Below are 27,860 nucleotides of genomic sequence, written 5' to 3'. Positions count from 1 at the left end.
CTGTTGTTGCTGTCACTCTTCTAGAAACTTCAGCTGATATTTGACAGACTTTTCTTGCCAAGGTTAGGCCCTCTACCGCATAAAATAGTCAAGTAAATATTGAAATTCGACAGGAGAAATGGTAAAAAAAACTTCCAAATGAATGTACTATAAACACACGAGTAGCTAAGAGCACTCTAGCCATGATAACCTCCATGGCTCAGCATACAAAGGAAGGAGTTCTGCCCACAGAAACTCAAACTCCATCACCAGAAAATCCGCGGATAAAGAAACCACTGTTTGAATAACAAGCAGTCTCTAAAAAATGCAGCACGAAAACACAGAAGACGTTGCCAGAATAAATAAAACACAAAGATGTTGATGATTACATAATGTTTTCTGTGCTACATTGAGTTTGATAAGAAGTTTGCATGTAAGATGTTTCTTTCTTTCATTTTATTACAAACATGACAATCAGTGCCTTCCCTGCCTGCATGCTGTTTCTCCTCCAGGAACTGCTGATCGACCGGTGCCACCCAAACCTCGTCGCTCCCCCGCCCAGGAGCCACCACAGCTTGTCTCACCCCCTACCCTGCCCCCCCCTCCCATTGAGCCCACAGAGAGCAGCTCCCTGCAGAGTCTTACGGAGGTGGAGGAAGCAGCTCCCCAGTGTAGGTTCCAGATGGACTGCGTCTCCTTTTCCTTCACTCTTTCACTTCTTTTCTTTCCTAGAAGCCGCTCTCCTGGTTCTCTAACGTTTATTTCAGTTGTTCCAATCAGAGCTTGTATTTGTAACTACCCCTTACTGCCAAATCTTTTTTTCTGCGCATGTGTGCACACAGTCCTTACATTCTTTCAATTTCTCCATCAACGACCTGGGCAGCTGAATTGTTAAGTGATACTGGGTCCATGTGAGGTCAAGGTTCTTCATATCTATAAATGTCAACCTGCAAGCCTAGTTATTTCTTCTGGGTCCAAAAGGTCAAGACTGGGGTCAGCTCCAATCAGCTGGAGTGGCTTTTTGTTGCATTTATACTGTACAGGGGAGTATTAGATTTCTAATAGAGGAGAACTGTATGTAAGCCACTTCTAGTGTCTTTGTATGTTATTGTTTTTCATTTCACTGCTTACTGTCTTCGATTTCTTCCTTCACTTACAGGTTTTTCTCTGAATACTGTTTTCAGTGCCATCCCCGCTAAATGTGATGTTCATGATCTATCTATCTTAAATCTCATCTGTTCTTTTCTTCACTCCAAAACCCCGCACCCTGCTTTATAGTGTACTGCTGTGGGCCTGTGCGTCTACGCTCCAAACACTCCTGAAGTCTCTCTCTGGCTTGACCCTTCCGTCATCCGAAAACCCAATCCAATCCGTTACCTTTGCCTCTTGTCGTCTCCTCTTATTTCTGCTGGACTTCCCTCTCATGTTCACCTCCTCCTCCTCCTACTCTTTTTAAGAAAATTTCCACTGTTTCTTCTGTACTCTTGTATATGTTGTCATGATCTCATTGCTATCATGATTTTATTGGTTTCATTTATGTTATCACTTGCTTTGACTTGGCGTCACAGTGCCTCACAGAAGCCACTTTGCAGCAGCCTAATTGCATCTGTCCTTGTGATGGTTTAGATTTCATCCTGATGAGGACACAAAATGAAGTGAAAGCAAGAAGTGCTCTTAAGTTTCACTCTTAAACCTTTGCATTGAATTTCTTCTTCTTTTTTACAAATGTATGTATATACTGTTGGTGGTTTTGTATTTCAACCTGATCTGCTGGTTGTTATCAATTATGCATGAGATCGGAGCTGAGTTAAAAGTGAACACAGAATGTGGTTAGAGGACGATACAGTGACAGATGAGCTAAATCCTGGACGTATCAGTTACAGCGTGATTGATGAGTGACGCGCTCAAATGAGGCTATGAGGCAAGGCCATGCGATATCTATCCGCCAATATTTTGGTGACATGATATCTGGATCAATAGTTGGACAGTGTATGTTTCTCTCTCTGTGCTTGGTGCTGTGGCTTGGTTTAGAAATCTGAGACCTGAATGCATGCTGCCTTTGGCAATACTGTGGACAGGATGATCTTTCAATGGCATGTTGTTTTTAGGTAGTTGTGCCTCATGTATTTTAAAGATGAGTGTATGAAATAAAAGAGCTCTTTCCAAGGGAAGCTCATAACTGTGTACTTAGAAAAGAGAATGGAGGTACACACTGATTTGTTGTAGGACGTTTGTCAGGTATGAAAAGTATGGAATTATTTTAGTAATTTCTAGATTTGAAAAATTATGGAAAAATATCTGTTTCCAGAGTATTGCCCCCAGGGGAAATAATAACAATAATAATAATACACAGAACATCTCCACAACATCTATTCTATCTTCCAATACCACCTTAAAAATAATAACGATTCTGCTCAGCGAGCAGCTTTGGCATCCAGCAGCCAAAATGTTTACCAATATGTGAGACAGTGTGGACCAGAGGGAGATGGATGTCATCAAAAGCCAGCCATATAACTATACCAAATCCAGACATCCATGACTACATTAGTTTTAAAGCAATATCTTTGAATTGCACATATAATTAGCATCATAAATAACCAAATATTTAGCTTGTTTGATCATTCATGAGTTAATAAGTGTTGCATTTATTAGAGAGGTAAACAGACTTCTGTCTTTAATGTATGAGGAGACCTTTAAGGCTGTGTTTATCATTGTTTTAGTGGACACAGTGAATAAAAACAGCTACACAGATCCTGAAAATTAAATTATTTAACTTATTTTCTATCCTCTTATTGATATGAAAAACATTACAGTATTACTATGAATATGATAATAGTGTAAGTATGTTTGACAATGGAAAGTTGTCCATCTTTTTGCATAGGAGTGTAGCTTTAACAGTTAGAGTAGGTAAATGTAAGTTTTCAGATGCCTATTCTGTACTCCGATGTCAAATATGGTCTGAAAAATATACAGAGACATTTTGAAATGGAAAATGTGTAGGAACTCTGTATTGCAGAGCCTTACAGTTGCATAGATGCTTTACAGCTTGATTTTATATGATGGGTAGGGATCCTAAACTACCCTTTTTTGTTACATTCTGTGTTTGGGATTCAAAGAAAAAATGGTATCATTTGGATCTTTGGCTGAAAAACATAAACTGTTTCATGAAAGCTGTTTACAGTTTTGAGCACCATATTATTAGATTCATGTTAAGCAAAATGCTCTTTTTGTGTGGTGACTGTGTTTAGAGAGTGGAGCCCTTGTGTTTATCATATGACTTGTGCTGTTACCATATGAATGCAACTATTGTGGTGTCACAGATTTTATTCAGTTTATGTATGTAAAATATGATTTGTCTTTTGCAAGTTCTAAGCAATTGAGTTATGGTACAAATGTGTGACCTTATAAGGGGATGTGCACTCATTGACCCTGTGCTTATAAACACAAACCTATCTATAAAGGCAATCAGTGTTGTGATTGAAACACAGAATGTATGTTTGAAAGCTATTTTTCAATTAAACAGTTGAAGACTTGAGCAAGCTTTAAGGTCTTTGGTTTTTGGTTTGTGCACGGGATGCCGTGGTTGGATTTTGACAAGTAACACGTCACGGTATTGATTTGCGTGGGACACTTTTTGTTTGGCTTTAACTGAAGCATGTGCCTGAGGTCATATTGAACTGGAAGTTTTAAAACTGTGTGTGGATGTTTACTTGTGTGTTCGTAATGCAAGCATATACGTCTGTAAAGGTATGAGAGCATAATACTGTGTGTGTATATGTGCATAATACAGTGTGTGTATACGTGCACGTGCGTGCGTGTGTGTGTGTGTGTGTGTGTGTGTGTGTGTTTGTGTGTGTGTGCTGATTGTGGCTGTAGCTGGCATGACTAAGCTGTTGCTGGGAAGGAGCTGGGAGGACAGCCCTGTGAGTCATCACCACATCTCCTGGAACTGACTGTTCTCTCCACACCATTAGGACCAGGCCCAAAACTGACTGGCCTAGTACACACACACACACACACACACACACACACAGAAAGACATATTGGAACACAATGAATGCCAGCATGCATGCACACACTCAAACACCTGGTATTACAAGCAAGGTCACTCACTGTTAAACTCGTTTTAAAGAATCCTCTGTTGAGTTCCCAGTGCTGTGCACACTGTCTGAGCTGCTGAAAACCTAACAAATGGTACATTGATTTTAATTCTTTTGGTCTAGAGTTCAATGGGATCAGTAACAGACCAAATAAGTTCTCCAAAACCCGCAGGACTGACCAGGGCATGACTGTACTAAAGAGATGAGAGAGTACGAAGCAATACTATCTTTCACTGGAACCTAAAACAGTACTGTAAAAATCTAATTAAAAGGGTTTGTTTACAGTTAGTCCACCCACACATCATTAAAGTTGTTTTATCAAGCCACAAGTGGTTGTGCTCCGGGGTTGTGTTTGTATATTTGGCTCGTGTTTTCTGGTTTGTGTGTGTGTGTGTGGTGTCATATTGAATGTTGAAACTAACGTAAACACTTGCTTAGTTTTTTTTCCCCTCTTTTCTCCCATCTCTTGATCTTCTTGCTTGCTCTGCATGCTTCTTTTCAAGTGTCTTCATGATTTTTAAGCTGTTTTTTCTCAGTGTTTTCCCAGGTATCAAAAGTGTTAAGGTTTGTGGATTTTTAGAAAAACAAAGTCCGTCTAAAACTTTTTGAAGTTAATGCATGGCATGAGTAAAAATAACTTTTCTACCCCAATACAAGCCCATTCTCATTTCCTTACTTTCACCATACACAACACATTGGAAACCCTTTCATTCTTTAAATACTGATGCTAAGATTTATCTTTATCCTCTTTCAGCTTGGCTCCACTCCATGCAAAGCTCCACAGCCAGTTGCCCGAAACCAGAAACTGCAACACCCGAGGAGGAGACGGCATCCTTGGGCAGCAGCAGTGGTGGCAGCAGCCTACCCGACCAGGGTTACGCTGCCTCTGAGGGCATGGCAGAGGGCGAGGACTCAGGCATGGTCAGCTCTCCATCTGACACCCAGCCCACATCCCCAGATGGGAGTTTGTCTCTGGATGGAAGTAGCGGAGGTGGAGCAGAGAGAATGCTAGGACCAGTGCGGGACAATTCCAGCGACAGCGATGAGGGATGTGCCACCTGGGGATCAAGACACAGGTAGAGAGGAAGTCACAGAAGGAGGAGGGAGGAAACAAGAGTGAGGGAGGAAAGTTGACAGGCATATACTTTGTATCTATTTTTACCTAATTTGTGATATTTGCCCATTTAAATGATGGAAAGTCTGATTTAAGATGGTAAGGCACATTAAGAGAGCTGCATTGCCCTCAAGAGAATAGAAATGACTCACAGTGTCTACCTTACTCATTCATCTTTTTGGCCTCATGCTTCCCACTATTCGCTTTTTGCCGACTCCTACTTATCTCCTATCCAAAATCTTTCCCATTGCTGTCACCTTTTATGTTAAAATCCATTTTTAATAGATCCTGGTTTCCTGGCAGGGAAGATAATAAAAATGATTACTTCAGATTCTTGCATTTGCAGATCAGGTTTAGTTTTGACACCTGCATTTTCACCTGATGTTTGATCCATCACTGTTTGAGCTAACTATAGAAGTCTTTCCACACTTTCTTACTGTGCCAGCAGTAATAACCAATAGTTCCCACCATGTGTTTTATTTGAGCAGTAGTCAAAGCTGGCACCCTCAATCTTTAGTGCTGGACTTTTATAGTTATGGTTCTAGGCCCTCATTCAAAGGCTTTTGTGGAAAATGAAGGCTGCCCCAGATCACGTTTTGCCTTTTAAGTTGTTGTGAAATGTGTATGGTAATGTGCCCAGACCAGGGATCCTGGATCGATGCTCTTACTCACAGAAACTTTATGAATCCAGAGCCTGATTCTGCTGGCTCCTCAGTATTCCAGGAAAGCAGTATAACCCGGTTTTCTCAGAATCGTCGAGAAGAGGACCAATCCAAGTCTCTTAGAAGACAAATTCTATTTGGTTTGGCCCTCTTGGTGCAATTTGTTATGGCTAATCTTCCAGTAAGTCATGAGAATGCTTTGTTGAACCCTTGAAGCGAGCAAAGGAAGTTTAAACTGTGGTAATAATATCTTTACAGCTGCATGTTTCAGAGCCAGCATGCTCCAATAAAAATGAAACTCAACTTTGAACAAGCACAAAATATTTAAAACTAACATTTATTTTCCTTCTGCATTTTGCCTTTTTGGTGCAGAGGCAGTGTAGTAATGGTAAGGGTGCCGGATGTAACAATAGTTCATAACAGCTGTAAGGTGGTGACTGGTTGACTGTTAATAAGAGTTATGGTGTCATGGCGAGTTTTGTGTTATGGCTGCTCCTGTGGGCCACTTTATTTTTTGCAATGGAGTAGTAGCACTCTTCTCATGTGTTTTTATATGTATGTGTGTGCGTGTGCCGTTTAACACACATTTTGTATTTACCATCCACAGGCACGATGACATCAGCCCACAGGCAAAGCCAGGAAGGTTAAAAGACCAATATGAAGACGACCCAGAGCTCACAGCCCAGCTCCATCAGACTCTGGCAGATTTTGAAGCAGACCTTGCAGGTGAGGGACCATGGCACAGGTCAAGTCATTTGTCATATACTTGAAGTAATCTCACAAATGTGCAGTTTGAAGTACAATGGGTTTGAGACATTTCATATGACCACTCTGACCAAAAGTGACTGTTCCAAGGGAATTTGATTAGTAATAGATATCATCTTAAATATCAAAATGTGCTCAAAGTATTACCTACTAACCTATTAAACTTGATTTGTGCCACTTTTCCAGATCACATAGATCTAGTCTCAGCAAAGGAGACCCCCTATACCATGTCTACAGACAGTAATGATGTGCCGGTGTCTGTCGTTGACATGGATGTGCCAGTCACAGCCATAGATGAAGTACTGGAGGACTATGAACATCACATTGTACAACATGAGACAAAGTCACTGATCAGGACTGAGTCAGCTGGCAGCAAAGGTACAGGCTCGGTGTTATTGATATAATACAGTTAAAATAAACAGCTATGCATTTTATTTATATTGACTTTTTCTTACCCCATCTTAGGTCCAGGCTTATGTGACCAGTCAAGTTTGGAGCCACAGAACAAAAACAACAATGCTTGTACAGCTGCTGACACTAATAAAAGCATCAGTACAAATACTAAGTCTCAACCTGAGCAGCATAGGAAGTCGCAGGAGAACAAGTCTAAAAGTGATAAAAAGGAAGACAAGATGCTAGAGACAAAAATCAAAAAGGCGAGCATCACTGACACCAACAGTGTGAAAGAGGATAAACAAAAAGCAACATCAGCGGCAAAATCTAGTGTTGACATGCAGAAATTCAGCAAAAGAACTGAGATCAAACCTGAACCTGTGAAAAGCAACGCACAGTCTTTTCAAGAGAAGAAGACAACCAGTCAGAGTGCAGTGTCTTCAGAAAGAAATGAAGAGATGAACAGACTTTACCAAAATAACTCCAGCCAGAATACTTCACATGGTAAAATCACTCGTAACGTCACATCACGCTTCGGTATGAAAACTTTCACTGTGGTCCCTCCCAAACCCTCTGTCTTGCACGCTGCTACAGAAGAGCCATCTGTCAAATTAACTATTGGTGCCATTAAGATTGATGATCAAGGAAACATGGTGAAAGGAGTTATCTCCCAAAACAGAGTAGGTGGTTCATCAGAGTCTGGAGTTAAATCCAGTGAGGGGTCTCCTCTTCTTGGAAAAGCCAAAGCTTTTTGGAGCTCAAATGAGAGACAAGAAAATTCTGTGCTCCATAGCAAAGATCACATTGATAAGGCTAAAGAGAGAACAGATGGCCCGAAAAGTACTCCCACTGTAGTCTCAGCAACTACTTTGAAGAGCAGTGACACTGAGAACCTGAAAACGGTGCAAACCTTATTTGATAAACATGTAGAGAAAGCTCAGCCTAAAGACATGGTGAAAGAAGAAAAAGAACCAGCGAGAGCCGTTAATGTTGCGAAAGAAGAGCAGATAGAGGTGGAGAGCAAGATTCCAGTGTCCGAAACCATTCAACAGCCAAGTAATAAACCTGCCCTTCCCCCTCCTATTCTTCCAGACCTGAAAAGAGACCTATCCTTCCTCAAACCGTCCAGGCGAACCTCAAGCCAATATGTGGCGTCTGCCATCAATAAATACACCCCAAAGACCTCATTTAAACCCAACCTCACCCCAAATGTACATGAGTCCTCTGCTCCTATCGGTTTCCAGAGATCAGGTCGGTCCATAAAAGTGAATCCACACCAATCCTCCCAGTCATCTTTGTCAGATAATAAGGAGAATGACTCTGCTTCTAAATCCAACCCGCCTGGTCCTAAAAGGTCTATGAGCTTCCCAGAGTACGTCTCAGATGTCCAGAGAGATTTTGGAGAAATGAGACCAGACAGGGGAGGATTTGGAAGTTGTGTTGGATTCACCAAAGGAAGCTCTAATACACTGGAAAAAGAAACAGCCAAGAATAAGCACATTCAGTCTAATGGCCCCACCCAAAAAAATGCGATCGCCAATAATGACAGCGATCATATTAAACATATTCAGCTCAGCAGCCCCAGCCCTGCACAAAGCAGTCCTCCACATTCATCTGCCAAACCACCCACAGCCCCCAAGACTGTATGTCAAGATCAGACAAGTGTAAGTAAAACCTGTTTAAAATATTTCATGGTATGTGTGTCTCAAAATAGAGTTTTTACAGCTGTGTTGTTACTGTAAAATACATATACTTAATACATTACATCTTGTCTTCAGAACACGAAGGACTTGACGAAAGACGCCACCCATCTGACACCTGATGCAGAACCACAACCTTCTGTCACAGTGACAGACACCGGTGTCACCCCTGGGCCTCCGCCAGTGACATTATTTGGGCCAGTTAAAAAGTTCAGACCAGTGATCTCAAGATCTGTTGAGAAAGACACATCTCTGCATGGCAGCCTGATGGAGGCAATCCAGACAGGCGCAGGCAGGGACAGGCTTAAAAAGGTGAGATAAACACAGAACAGTTTATAGATGTATGGATGGATGAGAATGAGAGCAATTATGGTGCCAGCTGGAAGAAAACTATGGGGTAGCATTTACCCAACTAACAGAAATAGAAATGCATTCTTAATTAACAATGACAGCTAAGGATAATTCACTTCAGTCTAGTTTTATTTATAAAGCCCATTATCACAAATCACAATATGCCTCAGAGGGCTTTACAGCATATGACATCCCTCTGTCCTTGGACCCTCATAGTAACTAAGGAAGAACTCCCCCAAAAACACTCTATAACGGGGAATGATGCTGTTGCCTGGACAACAAGAAAGGTTTATTGATTTTTCCTCTCTTTATTTCATTATTAGATAACCACTTCTGAGCCCAGAAACATGAAGAAAGCATCTTATGTTGATGAGGAGAACGAGAGGTCTGCACTTCTGGCTGCCATTAGAGCCCAGAGCAGCTCCGGAAGACTGCGGAAGGTAAAATACTGTCAATGATAATTACGTTGTATCAGTCTATGTCTGTCATTATCAAGGGGTTGGGCAGCTCCTTGAATGACTCCTTATGTGTCACATGTGTCCACATGAATCCTCGAATAAGTGCTTATTCTTTTAAGCCAAACTACTTCATTTGCACAGACATTCATGGTCCCCGGAAGATGAATCCCAATCCCTTTTTTGATCCTGTGCCTTTTCCATAAACATCATAATGAGGCTGACATTTATGGTCTCGTTAGAATTGTCTTGACAGCTATTGGATGGATAACCATGGAATTTGGTTGAGATATTCAAAGTTCCTAGAGGATGAATCCGACTGGCTTTGGCAACACGCTGACTTTTCTTGTAGCGCCACTGTCAGGTCAAAGTGCTGTGAAACCATTGACATTTCCAGTAGCAAATGTTAGCATGCTAAATGCACAACTAAGATACTGAACATAAACATTAGACCTACTAAACATCAGCATGTTAGCCTTGTCATTGTTAGTATGTTGTCACGCTGCCTCTATCATTTAATACAGTCTCACAGAGCGGCTAGCTTGGCTGTATACTCTTTGTCTTGCTGCACTTAAAAGGGAACAAACATTTTGCAATTGCAATTAAACTTAGCATAAGAAGTTGGTTTGATAGGGTATGTAAATTCTCAGCTGTTTGTCTTTGTTGTTAGCCAGTTAGCAACACAAAGAACCATGCATGAACCAAGTTATGCAGGCATGGGTGTCTTTTTCCATCCCTCTGTGAGGACTGTGAGCTGTGGTTTGCTGTCATGTAAGAGCCCATGTGGAATGAAAGGGGCAGAAAATGTGCTGCTGGAGCCGAAACATCTGCGGTTCTATTCTGGAGGTTCCTTACCAGAAGTGGAATCTCAGGAATGCTGCGTGACTAAATCTGACTCAAAAACGTCTCAAAAAAAATGGATAAAAAAAGAGAACTAGATAACTGTACAATGCAAAAAAAAACAAGATAAAATCATATAATGTGAGAAAGACGAAATGCAGAGAAAGTTGAACAGAAAATAATTTACATCTGTACATGTCATAGGTTGTTAGTAGATGTCCTTGTGTGTGTTCAGCCGTGAGTGTGCGTTCAAATGTACATTTGTGAGAGCAGCTGGCCTCCTGCCTGTGTTTATGTTTCTAGAGTTACCATTGTTTCTCTTCTTTGTGTCCTACAGACCAAATCTTGGGCTGCTGATGAGCTTGAGAAGTTCAGGAAGGTGGCTTTGGAGGAGGAGAGAGGTGCAAGCACTCCCTCATCTCCCTCTTCTCCCTCCTTAACTTGCACTTCCCCTCCTGTCTTTACCCCCCCCACCACCGCCACCACCAGCACCCGTGATTGCACCCCCACCCCCTCCCCCTGCCTTGCCCCAGGGAAAGCCTAGCACTGTGACATATCCAAGTGCTAACGCCCCCGTGAACCCTGCCTTGGCAAGGGAGGCTATGCTGGAGGCCATCCGCTCTGGATCTGCTGCTGAGAGGCTAAAAAAGGTACTAAAACACAAAAACACTCCATCTCTTTACACCAGAGTGAAAGTTGTTGCAGAACACTCTGACATCCCGTATCCACTCTGCATTTTCAATTCTACAGTTGCTTCAAAATCAGCAAAGGGTACAGACTTAAATATTGCACACCTTCCGCTGGATCAAATTACATCAGAGGTAATCCCCAGAAGCAGATATCTGCATATGTGGGAAGAATACACAGGCAATGATGCCAGCATTCTGGTTACCATATTCTGAGTAGCACTGATGCTATGTTTGAGCATGCCTCAGTTGCCTGCAGGTAAACAGTTTGTGTTGAGAGCAAAAGAGGTGAAATGCATTGGCTGAAATGCAGTCTCAGAACTCATTAGCTATAATTTGACAGTTAAGCATTTATTTTCATTCATATGCAGATATCTGTCTATAGAGATAACTTAAATGTTTTATCGACCTGTCTTAAGCTGCTAATCATATTGTAAACAATTAATGGTGCACAGAACAGAGAGTCTTAGCAATACACAACGGCTACACCGGATCTCCTGAAATATTGGCCGTCGCCCCCAGTGGCTTTATCATTGTCAGACCGTAGCCTATAGGCTGGGACATTGCATCAGAGGCTACTGGCTTCCAAATATCTATCTGTGTCATCATTTCTGTCTGCATAAAAGAGAAAAATACATAAACTGGTGAAAAAAAATTAAAAGTAAAACAAAGGTAGCCTTTGCAGATTAAGATTTAGCGTTGGCACAGTGATAAATATATCTTAATGATTTGATTTGGTCATGATGCACAAGACGGCATAATGTCACCCAGAGAGACTCTTATCTAAGAATAGAAAGGGGGAGAAAGAATGAGACAGACAGGAAAATATGCAGAGACTGAGCTGAAAGAGGCAAGAAAGCCACAGTCAGCAACAAAAAAAAAAAAAAAAAAAAAACAAACCATATGATTTGAACCAGTATGCCTTTTTCTTCTCATATCTCTGGTCTGGTTTCTCACGTCTTGCCTTGTTGGAAGACATTATTGGCACAACAAAGCTCTCCTGCAGTGCAACAGCCGGGAAACTGGAAATGGATTGCAGATTGTAACACGTTCACAGACTCATCTGACAGCCATACTGTACCGCTGTGTGAATATTTTCAAGAAGTTCAATCTCAGTTCAGCAGCTGTGTAAAATTTCTTATTATCATTTAAATCAGACAATAGTAAAGAATATATGTAGTGTTAGGAGAAGTTTTGACCACATTCCTGTCAGATTTGATAGGGCAAAAAATAATAAAATCTGTTTAGTTAAGGTTTTTTCTGTATTCAGTAACAGTTAGACACCACAGAAGCTGATATATTCTGTCTAGCATGCCATGAACTATTACCCCTGTCATTACCAGAGTAGAGAATTACAAACATGACATGTTGTGTCTCTTTTAACTAGGTCGCTGTGCCCACAAAGACAGTCCAAGTGAATGGCAGACTGGGAACAATCCAAGCAACCTCCTCAACACTCCCTCAGCAATAGGAGGGGAAGCCCACATCACAGCAGCAAGGACTACATTAACTATCATTATTATTAATTAATTTTAGTATGTGTTTGCCATTGTGCTTTTGCAGCAGACATTTGGGAAGACTGGAGTCACATTTGGAGTAAGTGCAATTTGAAAGTTTTCGGGGGAACTTTATCTAATGCATGACACAGAATAAAATGAGAATGATTTCTACACGCCATCTAGACAAACTAGATTAAAGTGTAAGAGGACTGTGGCTCTCTTAGTAGCCAAAAACCTGTAACATCTGTTTTTATACAGGTGTGACAGGTAAAAGTTTGCAGTTAATTCCATTTATAATATCAGATCTCTCAGTCAACTTCCAATAATAGCTTGCTGGAAAAAGTTTATGTGCATCTTTATAACATATCGCTGTCCCTAAACATATCTTGCCATCTGTACTTGAATTCAGCAGTTTGAACTGGAATATTGTACTAAATGTGTGCCAATGAAAGCAAATTTAAAAGGTTTATGTTATGTTATTTCCTTTTTCTTTTCTTTTTTTTTAATCTTTTATTTTTTTTTACCACAGTTAAGTTATGGATGCCTTATACTATTGCACAGTCAGTGTTATGTATATGATGTTTGCTGTAAAAATTCTATATGGGGTGCAATAAGTTGGATCTGATAATGTTTCCAGATTTGCTACTACTTCATTTTTGTTTAACAAATTTAGTTAACTGAAAACTTAAGAAAATGATGGATGGATCCATTGACAATGTTGATTTTTTTGTGTGTAAAAGTGTATTTTAATCCAGATCTGGTCCATAATGCCAACTTCTACAGTTCTTGGGATCAAGCAGGACTAAGATGGCGGTGACTGACTCGTGCCTTTTAGCTCAATATACTCCTGTTTTAACTTCTAACCTTCATTTGTGCTGCTGTATGAAGAATTTGTCATACATGGTCAGTGCAGTGCAGAAACTTGTACAGTAGCGATATGACTGACCGTGCCTTTGTTGTTTAACAGAAAAATTAAGATGAACCTTTCTTTGACATTTCAACATTTTTGAAGCACTGTTATTGTAGTATCTTAATGGTGGATGACACCATGAGCAAAAAGATTAGCTAACTAATAAAAAAGTCACTACCAATATTTAATGCCTATATAATAGAAACCATCAGCTGTAGGAAAGCTGTACTATAGATTATCTATGGCCTTGATTTAGGCAAGTGGTATTGCATTCTGCTCCACTGCAGGTGAAGTTTACAATATGGAGTAGTTATGGTTGATAAAGAAAGAGTGGACCACTGTCATTAAATGACATCATTATGGATAAAGCAGGATGTCCACGCTGAATCATCTGTAGAATGAAGACAAACCTAGAGCATCCATATTTCAGGTGTAAATGCTTGCTGCTGTGGATTGTGAGATAACTCTGAAAAAGGGAGTTGAAGTTCTAGTTTAATAGAGATTTATTTTCATTCATATTTAGTTTCACTCAAACACACTCAAAAAAAATCTTTTCATTGTTGTATGTTTTTACCCCGAGAGTGACAACCTTAAGAGCTGTCATGATATTTTTCTTTTAGGAGAGATTATTTCATTTCTGCTAGATGGTTCCATCTACACGCAATAGCCTGCAGCACGTTGTAGCATTGTATATTTTGTAAACTAAAGATCATCGCCTTTAAAGATTTGATTGAAATCTTTGATAGAGAGCTACGTATTTCACTGATAGTGTGAACATTTTATAAGCTATTGCTTTTTAAGTTTTAAGTGCACATTATTTTTTGGGGGGAAGGTTGCACAGTTTTTTCTTTTGTCTACCCTAATTTTGATTCAATAAATAATTTTGCAATCAAGTGACAACTGACTTGCAGCTGACATTCATGCATTTTAACTCTATTCAATAATTAGAATTTCCTTCTTTTTTTTCTCCTTCCCACGTAGCAGCTAGATTGGAGACATGGTAGTATGAACCTTGCTCTGGAAACCTGTGCCATTCCCAGCACTGTGGTCATCCTGCTGTCCTCATGAAATATATTGCAACCTCTCTCTCTCTCTCTCTCTTTGCCACACCACAGATGAGCTACTATTCCAGGCAGCAGCTCATGACCCTGACTCATCACAGTGTGGTCACACAAAATGACTCTCACAGAACTAGAACCTAACCTGCATTCCTGATTCCTGAAACACTTGTCATTGTGCCCCTACAACTCCTCCCAGAAACAATTGAATTATGACAATATCCACGTTAATTGCAAAATCACATGGAAATATAAGGTGTAGATACACGTGTCGGTAGAGAAATCTAAGAAGTCATAAATCTGTCGGTTAAAATCATCACTTTTAATCTCATTTGCTAGCATGTGTGCAATGGTGCACTTTCTATCAGCTCACCCACCATAACACATATTTTAAATACCTGTCTTCTTTGGAGGACAAATGTTTTATCAGATAACATGAATGAATTGCTCCAATTTTATGACCAGGTTTTCAGGGATATTGAATGTTAAATATGTTCTATCCATGGAATAAGTCAGAGAGTGCGTAATTGTAATTTTGGTTGCATTGGTCAAAGAAAGTGTAAAAAAAAAGAGGGCCACAAGCTCATTTGTGGGTCACAATTCATGCTCACTTTATTTCTAAATCTAAATCTCTGAAGGGTGTGTACAAGTGGGTGGATTAGTCTCTGTGTGTGTGTGTGTGTGTGTGTGTGTGTGTGTGTGTGTGTATGTGTGTGTGTGTGTTGGTGTGAGTGATATTTTTGTTGTGTGTGTGTTTGAGTTTGAGCTTGTGCCTGTGTTATGGTTCCAAACCATTTTAACCATACCGCCAACGTAAACAACCTCCAAATCAAGAATTACCAGAAGATCACACCACATAATACAGCAGAAATAATTTAATTTAGGTTTGGCTTTGGTTATGCCTTCACCGACCTCATGGGTAAGTTTGTTGCCATAACAGTTTCACATGTAAGGCCTGAGGCAGACCGCTTTGGTGAAAGCCATTCCCCCACTGCCTTGGCTTATATTACACAGCTTTGTTAGTCTTGACTGACTGACTTATGAGTGATGGACACAGCGACACCCACTACCAGCAGGGGTTTGTTTTGACTTTGTTTTCAGATGTTGGGAAGTCTACTATGTATCTGATCAATCAATTTCAACAAAGGCCTGTTTGATGCTGAATGTCTGATGAGGAGTAATCAACATAATGTGTGTTTGTTTCATGTCTCAGTGCCAGTCTTACAGAAAAAACGCTTTGTTGCATGCAGGCACCATGAATATGAGTGACATGATATTGTGTGTTTGTATGTAAGGGTGTGCAATGATTGCACAATGCTCTTTAAGTGTGTGTTTACACAGTGAGGGGACACACAGTGTGAGCCCCCTGTTGTCCTGATCTAGACATATACACATATCTTAGGACTGATGACCTTTTGCACTTGAGACTCCCATGGTGTGTTCTCATCACTTAAGCGTATCCAAGTCAGAAATATCACAGTTTGAAAAATGAGGGGAACGCTGGGTAATCCTTGGTGGCGGTTCAGCCTGAGGCAGAGCTTTATCTGACAGTGCTGTGGGCTTTAAGTCAAGCCTTCAGTGAATGTCACACTTAAATATTTTAGTAATCTCATGTATTTTAAACTGGTGATCAGTCTAAATTGCAATAACACATGAGCTGAATGTACACCTGCTGCTGTCAGTCATATAATATCAGAAGGTCTTATGCAATATCCTAACAAGGCTCAGAAGGATAAAAACACAACAGTGCCTGGAAGGTTACTGTGGTGCAATGAGATTTGACCCCCAGTTGTGCAATATACATTTCTTATTACCTCACAGCTAACAGTTTTTATATTTGTGACTGCATGTCGGAGCTGGGCTTTAAATTAAAAGTGTTGTCCTTAACTTTAGTCGCATGGTGCACCATAAAAGTATTTTCGATATTTTACCACCTTGGTTTACCATTTTAGTCATGTAAAGTATTTTCAGTTAATCATCTGTAACGCTGACATTTAGATACAAGAACTTTTGCTTCTTGCTGGAACAACTTAACACAAACATCACCGCAGTTCTGAAAACATTTACTGTACATGCATTCTTCTGAGTGTGTCACACAAGTCTTCATGAGGCAGAAAGGAAACCAACTTAAAGTTCAATTCATCTTTAATCACATTGTCCTCCATGTCCTTCCACAATAAAATGAAGGCAAACTGTGAATAAAACTTTATAAAAACTTAAACCTGGACAAAGGTAAACATCAAAGTCAAGCCATTAATGCTGCTTATGTTAGGTGCGATGCCATTTCATTAATATCAAAAGGGGTTTAACCCTCTGAGCCCTAAGCCGTTTTTACCTAGTTTTGGTTCGCCTGGACTTTTTGTGTAATAATGCACTTAAAACCTCAGTCTCTCAAGGCACAATGAAGTTATTTACATTTTTTTCAGGACAACCTTGGCTATCAAAAATATTTAGGCTGCAGTGATGTCACTTTAATGTACAAATAGTTGTATTGAATTGTACAGATCTTGAGTGATAAATCACCCAAAAGTATTATATGCAAGCTTTTTTTGCTGTAGAAAACCTTTCTCCTAAGTGCTGGTAATCAGAAAGTGAAAAAAAAACATTAAAACTATTATAGTTCAAAACGTGGACACACTTTTCCAAAAAAAAGTACTATCGTTTTTTGTTTTGCAGTTGTTTGTGTATCCCATTATCTGTGCCATTCTGCTAAGCAGCTCCTCTCTGTGATGCTACAGAGGGCCACATCACACTCCTGACACTTCAGAGAGGGCCCTGATCCTCCTGTCTGATCTGCCTGCAGTGAACACAGAGTTTACATCCATATGAGGCCCTGCTGCTTGTTACACTGTCTCCTGATCTACCCTTGTCTCATTATTGTTATTATTATTATTTATTATTATTATTATTATTATTATTATTATTATTATTATTATTATTATTATTATTATTATTATTATTATTATTGTAGGGGCTACCAGCGTGTATTCTAATGCAGAGGCGCTGCCAATAACACAGAGCGATAGATACAGCAGGATTAGACCAATCACAGTGCAGTTTGCTTCAGATGACGTATGGCAGTGAAAGCGAATACAAAGCGTCGGTCGGTCTTCCGATTGGACGACAAGACCAAAACAAACCTCTGACCTCTCTCGAGGGGAACTGTGGGAAACCAATATGGCGTTTAGCATCGATGCTTTTATTCTTTTATCACCGAAATATGATTAAAATATGGACGGAAGACACCCAATATCGGATCTGTCATCACGGATTTATTGAACAACATCCCGTAAAAACACCCCGTTTTCCAGGGATGAATAGACAGGCTTCTAAAAGAGCTACGATGCGGAGACGTCCCCGTGAAAGGCACAGCCGGGAACTTAACACTGCCGAAAAAAGTAAGACGATGCGACCTACGGTCTCAGGGTCAGGACACTTTACATAAAGTGGAACACAGTTTAGTCGCAGGCGACTATGCCGGGCTCTACTAACTCCAAAGTACATTTAAGTAGCCTGTCCCTTTAACCTGCAAGTTCGGGAAAATAAATGTTAACTTTAGAATTGCAGCGTGCTGATCACGCGTTTCTAGGATCTTATTAAAAGCTGTTCTAAAACTAAGGGGGAAATGAGTATTATCAGCATCACCAAATGTATAAATCTGATAATTTCACATCTGTAAGACTGATGGGGGACAGCAGAACTTCAGTGTGTTTTCCATACATGTGAGATGCTAATGTGTGCCACCCTGTCACATTTCAGACATTTTAAGTGTTTTGTCTCTTAAAAAATATTAAATATGAAGTGACTCCGTGTCAGCCACAGTACTCCAAAACTAGTCATAATTGTTACACATGAATGAATGTCCATTGTAGACAATATCGCACCCAGGAAACAGGCAACAAAATAACAGGAAAAGCATGGCAGAAAAAAATGACTTATTTTAATGGATAGCCACAGGTTACATTATTTTTTTAATGAATTGATGATGAATTAATTTAACCACTGTAAAAACAAACTAACACGACTGTCCCATTTTACCTTACCAGTTGTCCCATAGTACCTAAACATGGCATCGGAGTGAAGTCGAGATAGTCCATATCTTTGAAGGTCCAAAGTTTCTGAATTATTTTACTCAACAATGTATTTTTTTGTATAAAATTCTAGAACTATAGCACGTAATAAGAGTAACACTGTTAATCTGTACAATATTAGGTGGTTTTCTTGGTAATCTACCGAAAGTATCCCATACTAGGATGCTTGACTTCACAAGCTTGTAAAAATATTGTATAAGCCAATTTATACACACTTCGCCCTCTTTTATTCGTCTTGATTCACTTTAAAATACAGACAGGCTACAGCTCCTCTGTGTGTTTTGTGAACAGCACACACTCACTCAGTGATGCAGCTCTTCAAAAAACAGCGGAGTGCTCTGAACACGCCCTTATTCCCATAAGACATGAACGCCGCATTAATCACCCCTCGGTGATGGGCGTGGCCTCCTCTGGGGGGGAGGAGTTGTTTGCGAGCGTGTGGTGTGTGTGTGTGTGTGTGTGTGTGTGTGTTTGTATGCGCGTACGTGTATGTGTGTGTGTGTCCTCCCCGGCCGCATGAGATGAGCTGCCTGCAGTCTTTGCGGCCACTGTTTTCGCCTCCTCCTCCTCCATCTCTTCTTCTTGCCTCTGTCTATCTGTCCAGTCCGGGAATGTTGACCACCGTGTCCTGATCCAACGCCGCCGACTGTCCCTTCATCTCTTCACTGCTTGTTTGTCTCTGCGGGTCGCAGCCTGCCTCAACTGGCTGGAAGGTGAGTGCATGTTACCGGATGAAGACGCTGCTCTCGTGCTCCTCGTGGGGGGATAGTGAAAAAAGTCCGCGGAGAGTGTGGGCAGCGTGTAATAAAAGTTTAACGTGCTGTCGTGTTGACACGCGCTGTTTTGCGGGTTTTCGGAACACATGTGCGTGCAGCGGGACCTGTGTCCATGCCTTCCTCTCTGACAAGCCAGTCATTGAAGTTTGAAAACAAGTTTATTCATCGGAGCGGGCTGTTGCATTTATTCACTTTACTGTATTCCCACCGTTAGCCTGTTCCGGGTTATAGTGCGCGAACCAAAAAGCTGCCGAATCTCGTGCATTTTTCTGCACCTTTCCCAACCTTTACTGTGTCCTGCTGTCTCTTGGGGAACAGTATTTTGATCCCAACAGCCTGCCTGTTTACGATTGCGTAACAGCAGTCTACAGTGGCCCAAAGCCTACTTTCTATCCAGTAGGACTCCAGTTCCCCGCGCTGACCCCCACACCCTCCAACCCAACTCAACTGTGAGAGTTTCGCCAGTCTCGCCTTATCGCCTTATCCTTTTGGCAGCATTTGCTTTGGGGGTGGGGAGGGGGAGAAAGAGGCGTTTTCCCAGGGATACTCATGGAGCCCTTCTGCAGCGGTTTCCAAAGTTGGCTCTGAGGTCCCCCATGTGGTCCTTGGATGGGCTCCAGGGGGTCCCTACTAAGTAAAGTGAGGAATTGAATCAGTTTTCAGAGCCACCATACCTTAACACAGTAAGCGGAAGAGTTTTTTTTATTCCTGAGCTGACTGTAAAAAGTGTTATCAGTGCACTTGTTAAGCAGGTCTGCAGGACTTCATCAATAACAGCGCTCCCTCAGGGAGTGTGCTGGGAAGTCTTATCAAATTGGGCTCCGTGATGTGGGTTGCTTGATGTAAAAATCTTTACGAATCCCCGGCCAACTCATTCAACTTAAAGTTTTTACTAAATTCAGTTAAAGCACACTCTGTTTGTTTACATGATGTTAGAAAAAGTTGAATTATTATTTTAGTCCGGCTAAAATTTGACCCCCAATACATATAAATGTTAGTCCGACTTACAATCTACTAAATCGAATTTCTGAAAGTCAGACTAGCGCTCTGAGACAATTAGTTTGGAAATCAATTTCCCCCCGTTATGTATACACCTCAACCGCACTTGAACTAGCCTAGGCGTTCTGCGCATACTCCTAGTTGCTACGCTGGGCTTTGACCTGGAAATCAAAGTGCATAAATTCATAGAAGAAAGCTGAGAAAAACAAAAGAAGAAGAAGAAGGGCAGAAAACAAAACTAGAAGAAGGTAAAAAGTCATGGGTTGAGTATGAAATGTACAGTGACGAAAAGTTATCCTTGTTTTTACCATTCGACATGCAACTTGTTTCCTGTTTGCCAACTTGTTTGACATGTGACGTGATAGGTCAATCGGAAGAAGGTCCAATAGCAGATAGCCGAAAGGGGGCACATTGCCACCTAGCGTGGGGGAGCAGGGCATACTTCCAGTAATAAAATTAGTTCTCCCAAAGTACTTGTATACTGGGACAAGGACATTAGTCCAATTAAATGGCCTTATCAAGCTGTAACCATAGCTCGACTTAACTGTGCATGTAAACATACTGGTACTAGCTGTAGTGCACCACTCCTTTATTGTTTCACTGTGATGTTTGTTTTAAAAGCCTTCCACAACTTATGTATCCACTCAATATTACAGTATTTTCTCTCAGTTATAGATTACTTTGAGAAACTCTGTGTAATGATGGTAACTCTAATAGAAAGGGTACGTGAGTGGGAGAGAGCCTGATCTTTATCTAATCTAGCTTTATGTGTAAAGGTCTTGACAAGGCAACTCTTCATAGATAGCCTAATCAGCTCTGTCATTTGGGCTCTATTCCAAATCAATTCCTTTATTGGCTGCATGTGGTCTCTGCAGAAGGTTGCATAACCACCCAAATTTATGATTCTGTTTCTGGGAACTATCGACGTCGGCCCGTGTGTTTTGAATGCAGATCAGGGCTCTCACTGGGAATGTGAAGTTAGACTGGAAGGAAGTGCACATAGGGACTGATGCACATGGTGAGATTTTGTTGGTAATGCATCCCAAATCTGTTCTGTCAGTGTACATTTTTAAGAGACAAACTTGTTGAAATCTTTAGATAACAGTGCGTCCCAAGTGTTAAAAAATTTGGGGTTTGTCAACTATGAAGATAGAGATGTTGATCTTCCATCTCCATAGGTGGGACCTAAGGTCTGACAATATAGACAAATATTGTTGGACCCTAGGTAACATCAAATATCACAATATTTTTGTCCAAATATCTCTATCGATATTTACACATTGTGATTTTTGATAAATAATCATAAATAATGTTGATACAACAGCTAAAACAGTCTGGTTAGCTCAGAAAATTACAACATTTTACTGTATTATATTATGTTATACAAAATCTATATCTAGTCTCATATCATGATGTTGATATAATGTCAATATATTGACTGGCCCTAGTGGGACCTCTGTGATTAGGAAAATACTGGACAAAACCAATCTGTAAGCATGTCTTGATATTGTGTCTGGTGGTTTTGAGTGTACACATTATTATTGGATTAATCAAAACCCTGTATACTTAGATGCAGTGTTGTGTCTTAGATGTAGCCCTTAACATACCATCAGAATGAAGGCAAGCAAAGCCCAGTCAGCAACCTTTCTGGAGTCACCGAAGTAAAACACATGATCTGGCCAACCACTGATATTCCACTCAACTTGGCAACCCACACTGCAGTACTTTGGATACTGCACACATGCACAGCCCTCTGCATGTTAACCTCTAAAGTGTGGTTGAATATGCAGTAGTCTGATCACGTGGCTGCTGCTACATACAGTCTGCTTCATGCTATAGTTGTGTCTTTTCAAGCATGTCATTTTTTTGACACTCTCCCATTCAAAGCCAAAGAGGATTTCTTCTCTTCCTTGCCCCTGCCCATTATTTCCTGCTTTCTTTCATTTAATTATGTTGTGGTCACATCTCTGTGCACATGGCAACCGCTCTTGCTGCGGTTTCTTTCACCCCCTCAGCACCAGTTCTGCTATTTCAAGTCCATGCTCAGTAAGCACAGGCATGACGGGGCATGAACTCTGCAAGACGACAGCCTGCCAAAAGGCTGCTGACTGCACATATTGCGCATAATTATACTTACAATAAGCTATACTCAACTCGCTGTAGGACCTGTTTGGTCTTTCTAGAAACTCCTGAGAATCTAAAACACGTTTGGTTGTGCTGCTCATGCTCCGTTGGTTTTTGATTGAAATACTGTGTTCTTGGCAGGGATCACCCCAGAGATTTGTTGCATAACTAAAACCTGAGCCTCATTTTAAACATAAGCACTTTTCTTGATCTGCAAATGCACATAAGGTTGGAGAGCCCCCCTTGTGCTTCTGCTTGTATGCATATAGTTTCAGCTGCCATCCGTGGGGAAAAGCGGCAGAGATATCCTATTAGCTGGTATTGGTGGTATAAGAGCCTGTGGTCGTGCTCCAGGCAGCATTCCATTGGGTCTTGCGTCAGCCAGCAGTCATTCAGCACTGGTTAGTCTAGGCTTATACACTGTTAATACCCTCTCCCTGATGTCATGACACCATTAACCCAGGCCTGCTGGGGGACCACAGCACAGTTCATATCAGTCGACTGACTCTGCCTGGATCTAAAAGTGGAGCAACTTTACCAGCTGTACCAAAAGACTCAGCTGGGCTGTCAGTGGTCAAAAAGTTATCCAGAAATGTTAGGAACTGCTATTTGTTTTTGGCTAAAGGTTAAGTTTGTTCTCTTGCATAATCAGGCATCATTTCTAGATGCTCTTCACTTAAAATGTTCTACATTGGGGTTTGGCCTTAAAACAAGCTACAAACTTTTACATTTGGTTGTTTAAATTGGTCCTTAACCACAACTTAAAAGTCCCTAAGATTCATGGGACCACTTATTGTTGACATTACAGCCCAATTAATGTTTTATGTACTTGGTATCTCAACCGCCGAGTAATCATGTTCTGCCTTGTACCGAGTCATTTCTAAGAACCTAGACTCTTGCCAGAGGAAAAACTTTGTGGTATTATTCTTCCTCCTCCCCCATACTGTAAATATGGACCTATACGGACCCGTTTCTCACCGCTTTCCACATGTGACCGAAGGTGATGCAATGCTTGCTTGTCTAACCACCAAAGTGTACAGTGGATTGAGTTTCTCACTGTCTGGTGTTGGTCCAAATGTGGCTGAAACCCAAGCCTGCGTGAGAGGCAAGAATGTTGCCTTTATTCTGAAGGTAACTGAACACCTGAGGGACCACATGCTCGGGTGGGTAATGTGGTATGGATGCATGGCGATGTGTCAAAAAAAAAAATCTCTTATATGTCCTACACTATTTTCACCCCCGCTCTCATGTTCTCTTGCTTTTATCTCTAGATGTCTGTCATCCCTCAGTTTATCTTTGTCTCTTTGTCCATCTGTCTGCCCCATTGTCTGCCCCCCTCTTCCTTCGGCTCGCCTCTCTCTCCTAGGTTCTCTCCCATATCTCTGTCTGTCTCTGTCTGTTGATCTGTGTCTCACTGTACCAGCTGAAATCTGCAATGCAAAATCAAAACAAACCACGGTTAGTTGGCTTTGGTAGATGTACCATACGATTACAGACAAAAAGAGCTTTTCTCCCCCCAGAAAAAAATCCCAGTGTGAAACCTCAGAACAATACAGGCATTTATCTGTTCTTGAATTATAGCACTGTCCCTAAACCGCACTCTGATTCCCTCTCACGCTCCGAATGTAGCACTTCTGACCCGGTATGCATGTATTTTTTATCGTACATAATTGCATTTTCCACCCTCTGGTTTTCTCGTATTATACCCAGACTTAGAAGCGATCAGGGCTTAGAGTGGTGTACTTTGGTACTTAGGAATAGGACTTTCGTTAAGTCCTTCTTAATATGATTTTTTTTTTCAGTCAGTTTGTTAGCATTCCTAAGAGTAAATCCTGTTCCCCTTTCCCCACAAGTGGTCACATAAAACTCCTTTTCTGATACCAGTTAAATGCTTTACCTACATGGTCAGTTTTATTTGGGTGTAATGTTTCCTTTTGTTAGAGATGAAAATGATGCCATACCATAACTAGGGCTGCAACTAATGATTATTCTCATTATTGGCCAGTGTTTCACTATTAATTGGTTAATGGTTTAGTCTATAAAATGTCAAAAAATTGTGAAAAATGCTTATCACAATTTCCTAGAACCCAATGTGACATCTTCAGTTTGCTTCTTTTGTTTAACCAACAGCCAAAAAATCAAAGACTTTATTCTTCTCATAAATCACAAAGAATAATGGTGAATTTTCACTTTTGAAATGAGCAAATATTTGATATGTTTTGCTTGAAAAATGACTGAAGCAAATTGATTATTAAGATAGTTGGTGATTAATTTTCCTTTGACCTACCAATTAATCATTGCAGCTCTAGCCACAAGACAGCTTTATACTTCTCTGAACTATACTTCTCGGGTGTGACAGTTCTGTGTTTTATACAGCATCAGTCATTTGAAGAGGTTATGTGCAACCAACAGGTGTAGTTAAGATGGTGTCATGAGAAGGTGAATCCATCTAACGTAGCCCTCTGGGGCCACCATTACAGGCAACTTGTGCACAAGCACAATTGCTCCCAAGCTCCGTCCATTCATCTATGCCATTGCATAAGACTGGTTCTCCCAAGCAGCCCAATGAAATCCTCATCCAATTAGGCACTGTCCATGTTTCCAAAAGGCCTTTCTCTCATAGACTGGTGCTATTCAGCCTCCCCCGGCATGACATCAGGCCCTCTCTTATAGCCCCACTTTACGCTGCTGCTCTCAAATAATGAAAGCTGCCAATTAATGACTAATCAACATGTGCAACAAGCACATCCAGTGAGGAGTGACTACCATCTAATCTGCTGATTAAAACAGAAGACAGAGATGCTCTGTTCGACTCTCTCTCCCGTCTTTCAGTGTTGCATTGCTGCAGAAACAACAGCCAGCCCACACACACAACCACATACACTCCTATACTCTGGCAAGCTCATTTGAGAAGCCTGAAAGTTCATAATTGGAATTATTTGAGAGTTATCTGGAATACCAGAAGTTTTGATGAGTGGTTAGTGCTGTTTGTTAGCGTAATATCATACTTTACAGTGCTTACAGCAAATTCTAACGCTTTGATCATTTTCAGATTCCTTATTCTACTTCACTGTAATGACTTGACTAGATAATTTTTAGGTCAGAGCTCAAGATGATTGTCAGTTGCACTTATAAAAACACACACAATATAATAACAGAGCCAAAGGCTGGTAGGAATTATGGGGGGAATCTCCAGCCCACAGCACCCAATACAGACAACTTATCTTTCCACCCACACCACCCCACGTCTCACATAGCACATTTCTATAGGTTGCCCCTTACATACAAAGTTTTGATAACTCACAGCGTCAGGCTAAATATTCTCACTTAAGACGTCTGGCTAGTTTAAACATATACAGTAGAATAATTGACCTCTCCTCTGTAGGGGTTGGGTTAAGGTCAGTACATTCACTTCAATGGGCTCTCCACAGGTCCCCAGACACCGAGTTGGATCTGTGCCATTTCTTGAATTAAGACACTGTTTATGTTCTGAACTGGAGCGGGGCAGGATGAGAGTAAGGGCTGGATAGGAGGGGAGGGGCTGAGAGAGGGTTTGCAAGAGAGGGAGGTAGCTGTTGCGGTACAGTGCAGCATGGGTTAACAGTGGGAATCAGGGGATAGGGATGCTTTGGGTGTGGCACTTGAGAGAGGGGTGTGTCCAGTGTCAGGGACCTGCAGCTGTGGGAGTGAATCATAACAGTCAAGCTGCCCTAAGGCTGTTTAACCAAATGTTTAGCTGGTAGACGCTAAAAAGCTGAGGGAAACTACAGAATCAAAGGATAATTCTCTGGGCTGTAGTCACAACTCATGACTGCTGTCACATTAACACATAGTCAACTGACCCATTGCTAACACAATAATATTGATTAGAGCAGCTTAAAGCCTTAAACACGTGCATTAACATCAGTTTTGTTGTGCTGCGTTCAGATGCCTTTCACACATTTGAACCTCTGAAACCTTCAAAAACATGGGAAAAACATAATGAGCAACTTAGTAAGAAATGTCCTGCAAAAACAAAACAAACCCAAAAATTGGTAAAAGGTGACAAAAAATGATCTGAATGATCCTATCTTTATAATAACATATTATCGAAAATGAGAAAAAAATGTCCAGAAAACTATATATATGTTACAGAAAAAAGAAAAAACATTTATTTATTTATTTTCAGATTTTTCGTGAGGTCTTTTTTTAAACTTCTTTTACTGATTTCTTGCTAATTTTTGGGCTATTTCTTGTGAAGTTGTTTGTCGACCTCTCGTGTTTTAAAAAACAACAACAAAAAAAAAAAACATGTTCAGGTTTCAGATGGTTAAATTTATGTTCCTATACACATGACAACAACCAGTGTAAGACGAGGAGCATCTGTTCTGTCACCCGGCTATCCTCTATCATCCTTCACGACTCATTTCACCTGTGATTGGTCTGTTGAGATTATAGGAATGGCTGCTCTCAACTAGCTGTGGGTGTTGACTGAAAATGTATCAAATTTATAGCTAGAGTTGCATCAAGTCATAAGTGCCAGCTGCCAGCTAAAAAGCCGTCTTCTTAATGGAGATACATATACCTCAGCCCTTGTCTTATCAGCACAGTTGTCTCTTTTTCAGGTAGTGCTACTCTTGTGTATAAACCATGGATGTATTATAAAAGCCACAGTGTACTTTTTAATTCTGCTGCAAACATTCCTTAAAATGCTACTTTCTCACCTTCCTGACAACCTAAAGATGTAGGGAACCGTTTGGAGTTGGACTGTAGGACATTCATCAATGGAAGGGGTAACTTTCTTGTGTTTTCTGACTTCTTAAAAGAATTATGACAAACCCAGACAGTTAAGATCCACTTTAAATCATAGTTGAAGACACGCTCATGCTCTCTGCTCCCCCAAGGCGCAGTAGTGACTCTCTTGGGGCCTTTGACACTTCCATTTGAAGATAAGTGATGTCGAGCTTGTTCCAGCTGCACTGTCTGTCTCAGTGACGCCCCGAGCTGCAGTGGGATTCCAAAAATCACACAGGGACCCAACACAAATGCGGCGGGCGTGGGACATATTCATTCTTGTGCCGTCAGCGTTGTTATCACCACAGGATGAAATTTCATATATGAAAATATGAGAAACTGTTTATTATTGGGCTTAACCTTGTATGTAAATGCACCGTCTTCCAAGATACTATATGCAGCCTTCTAGGAAATCATATGAGTCGAGGAAATTCCAGTAGAACCAGATATGATCTATACTCTTCTTCCCTTCTAACCTTCACTGTGCCTCAAGCTAAAGCTTAACTCTTTACTTTTAATGACATTGTTTTAGATCACCACCTATAAATGTGGCTTATTAAGCATCCCTGTTAGCATTTCTCATGA

At 40.8% G+C, this 27,860-nt stretch overlaps 2 protein-coding genes across 4 annotated transcripts in view; both read left to right on the top strand.

Moving 5' to 3' along the window:
* cobl (cordon-bleu WH2 repeat protein) overlaps positions 1-14,351 on the top strand; it is a 64,659-nt gene extending 50,308 nt beyond the window's left edge. The window contains 10 exon segments of the mRNA XM_042490030.1: positions 492-650; positions 4,834-5,155; positions 6,463-6,581; positions 6,807-6,998; positions 7,086-8,677; positions 8,792-9,025; positions 9,388-9,504; positions 10,697-10,825; positions 10,827-11,009; positions 12,433-14,351. Coding sequence (XP_042345964.1) covers positions 492-650; positions 4,834-5,155; positions 6,463-6,581; positions 6,807-6,998; positions 7,086-8,677; positions 8,792-9,025; positions 9,388-9,504; positions 10,697-10,825; positions 10,827-11,009; positions 12,433-12,516 — 3,131 coding nt within the window. The 3' untranslated portion in view covers positions 12,517-14,351.
* Positions 14,352-19,053: 4,702 nt separating this feature from the next.
* grb10b (growth factor receptor-bound protein 10b) overlaps positions 19,054-27,860 on the top strand; it is a 77,199-nt gene continuing 68,392 nt past the window's right edge. For all 3 annotated transcript variants that reach the window (XM_042489626.1, XM_042489627.1, XM_042489625.1), the window contains exon 1: positions 19,054-19,316. The gene's annotated coding sequence lies outside the window, so the exon portion shown is untranslated. The remainder of the gene's footprint in view (positions 19,317-27,860) is intronic.

The sequence above is a fragment of the Plectropomus leopardus genome, chromosome 7, assembly GCF_008729295.1.
Source record: "Plectropomus leopardus isolate mb chromosome 7, YSFRI_Pleo_2.0, whole genome shotgun sequence".
NCBI lineage: Eukaryota > Metazoa > Chordata > Actinopteri > Perciformes > Serranidae > Plectropomus > Plectropomus leopardus.
The sequence above is the reverse complement of the archived record's forward strand: the minus strand, read 5'-3'. Positions and strand labels throughout refer to the sequence as shown.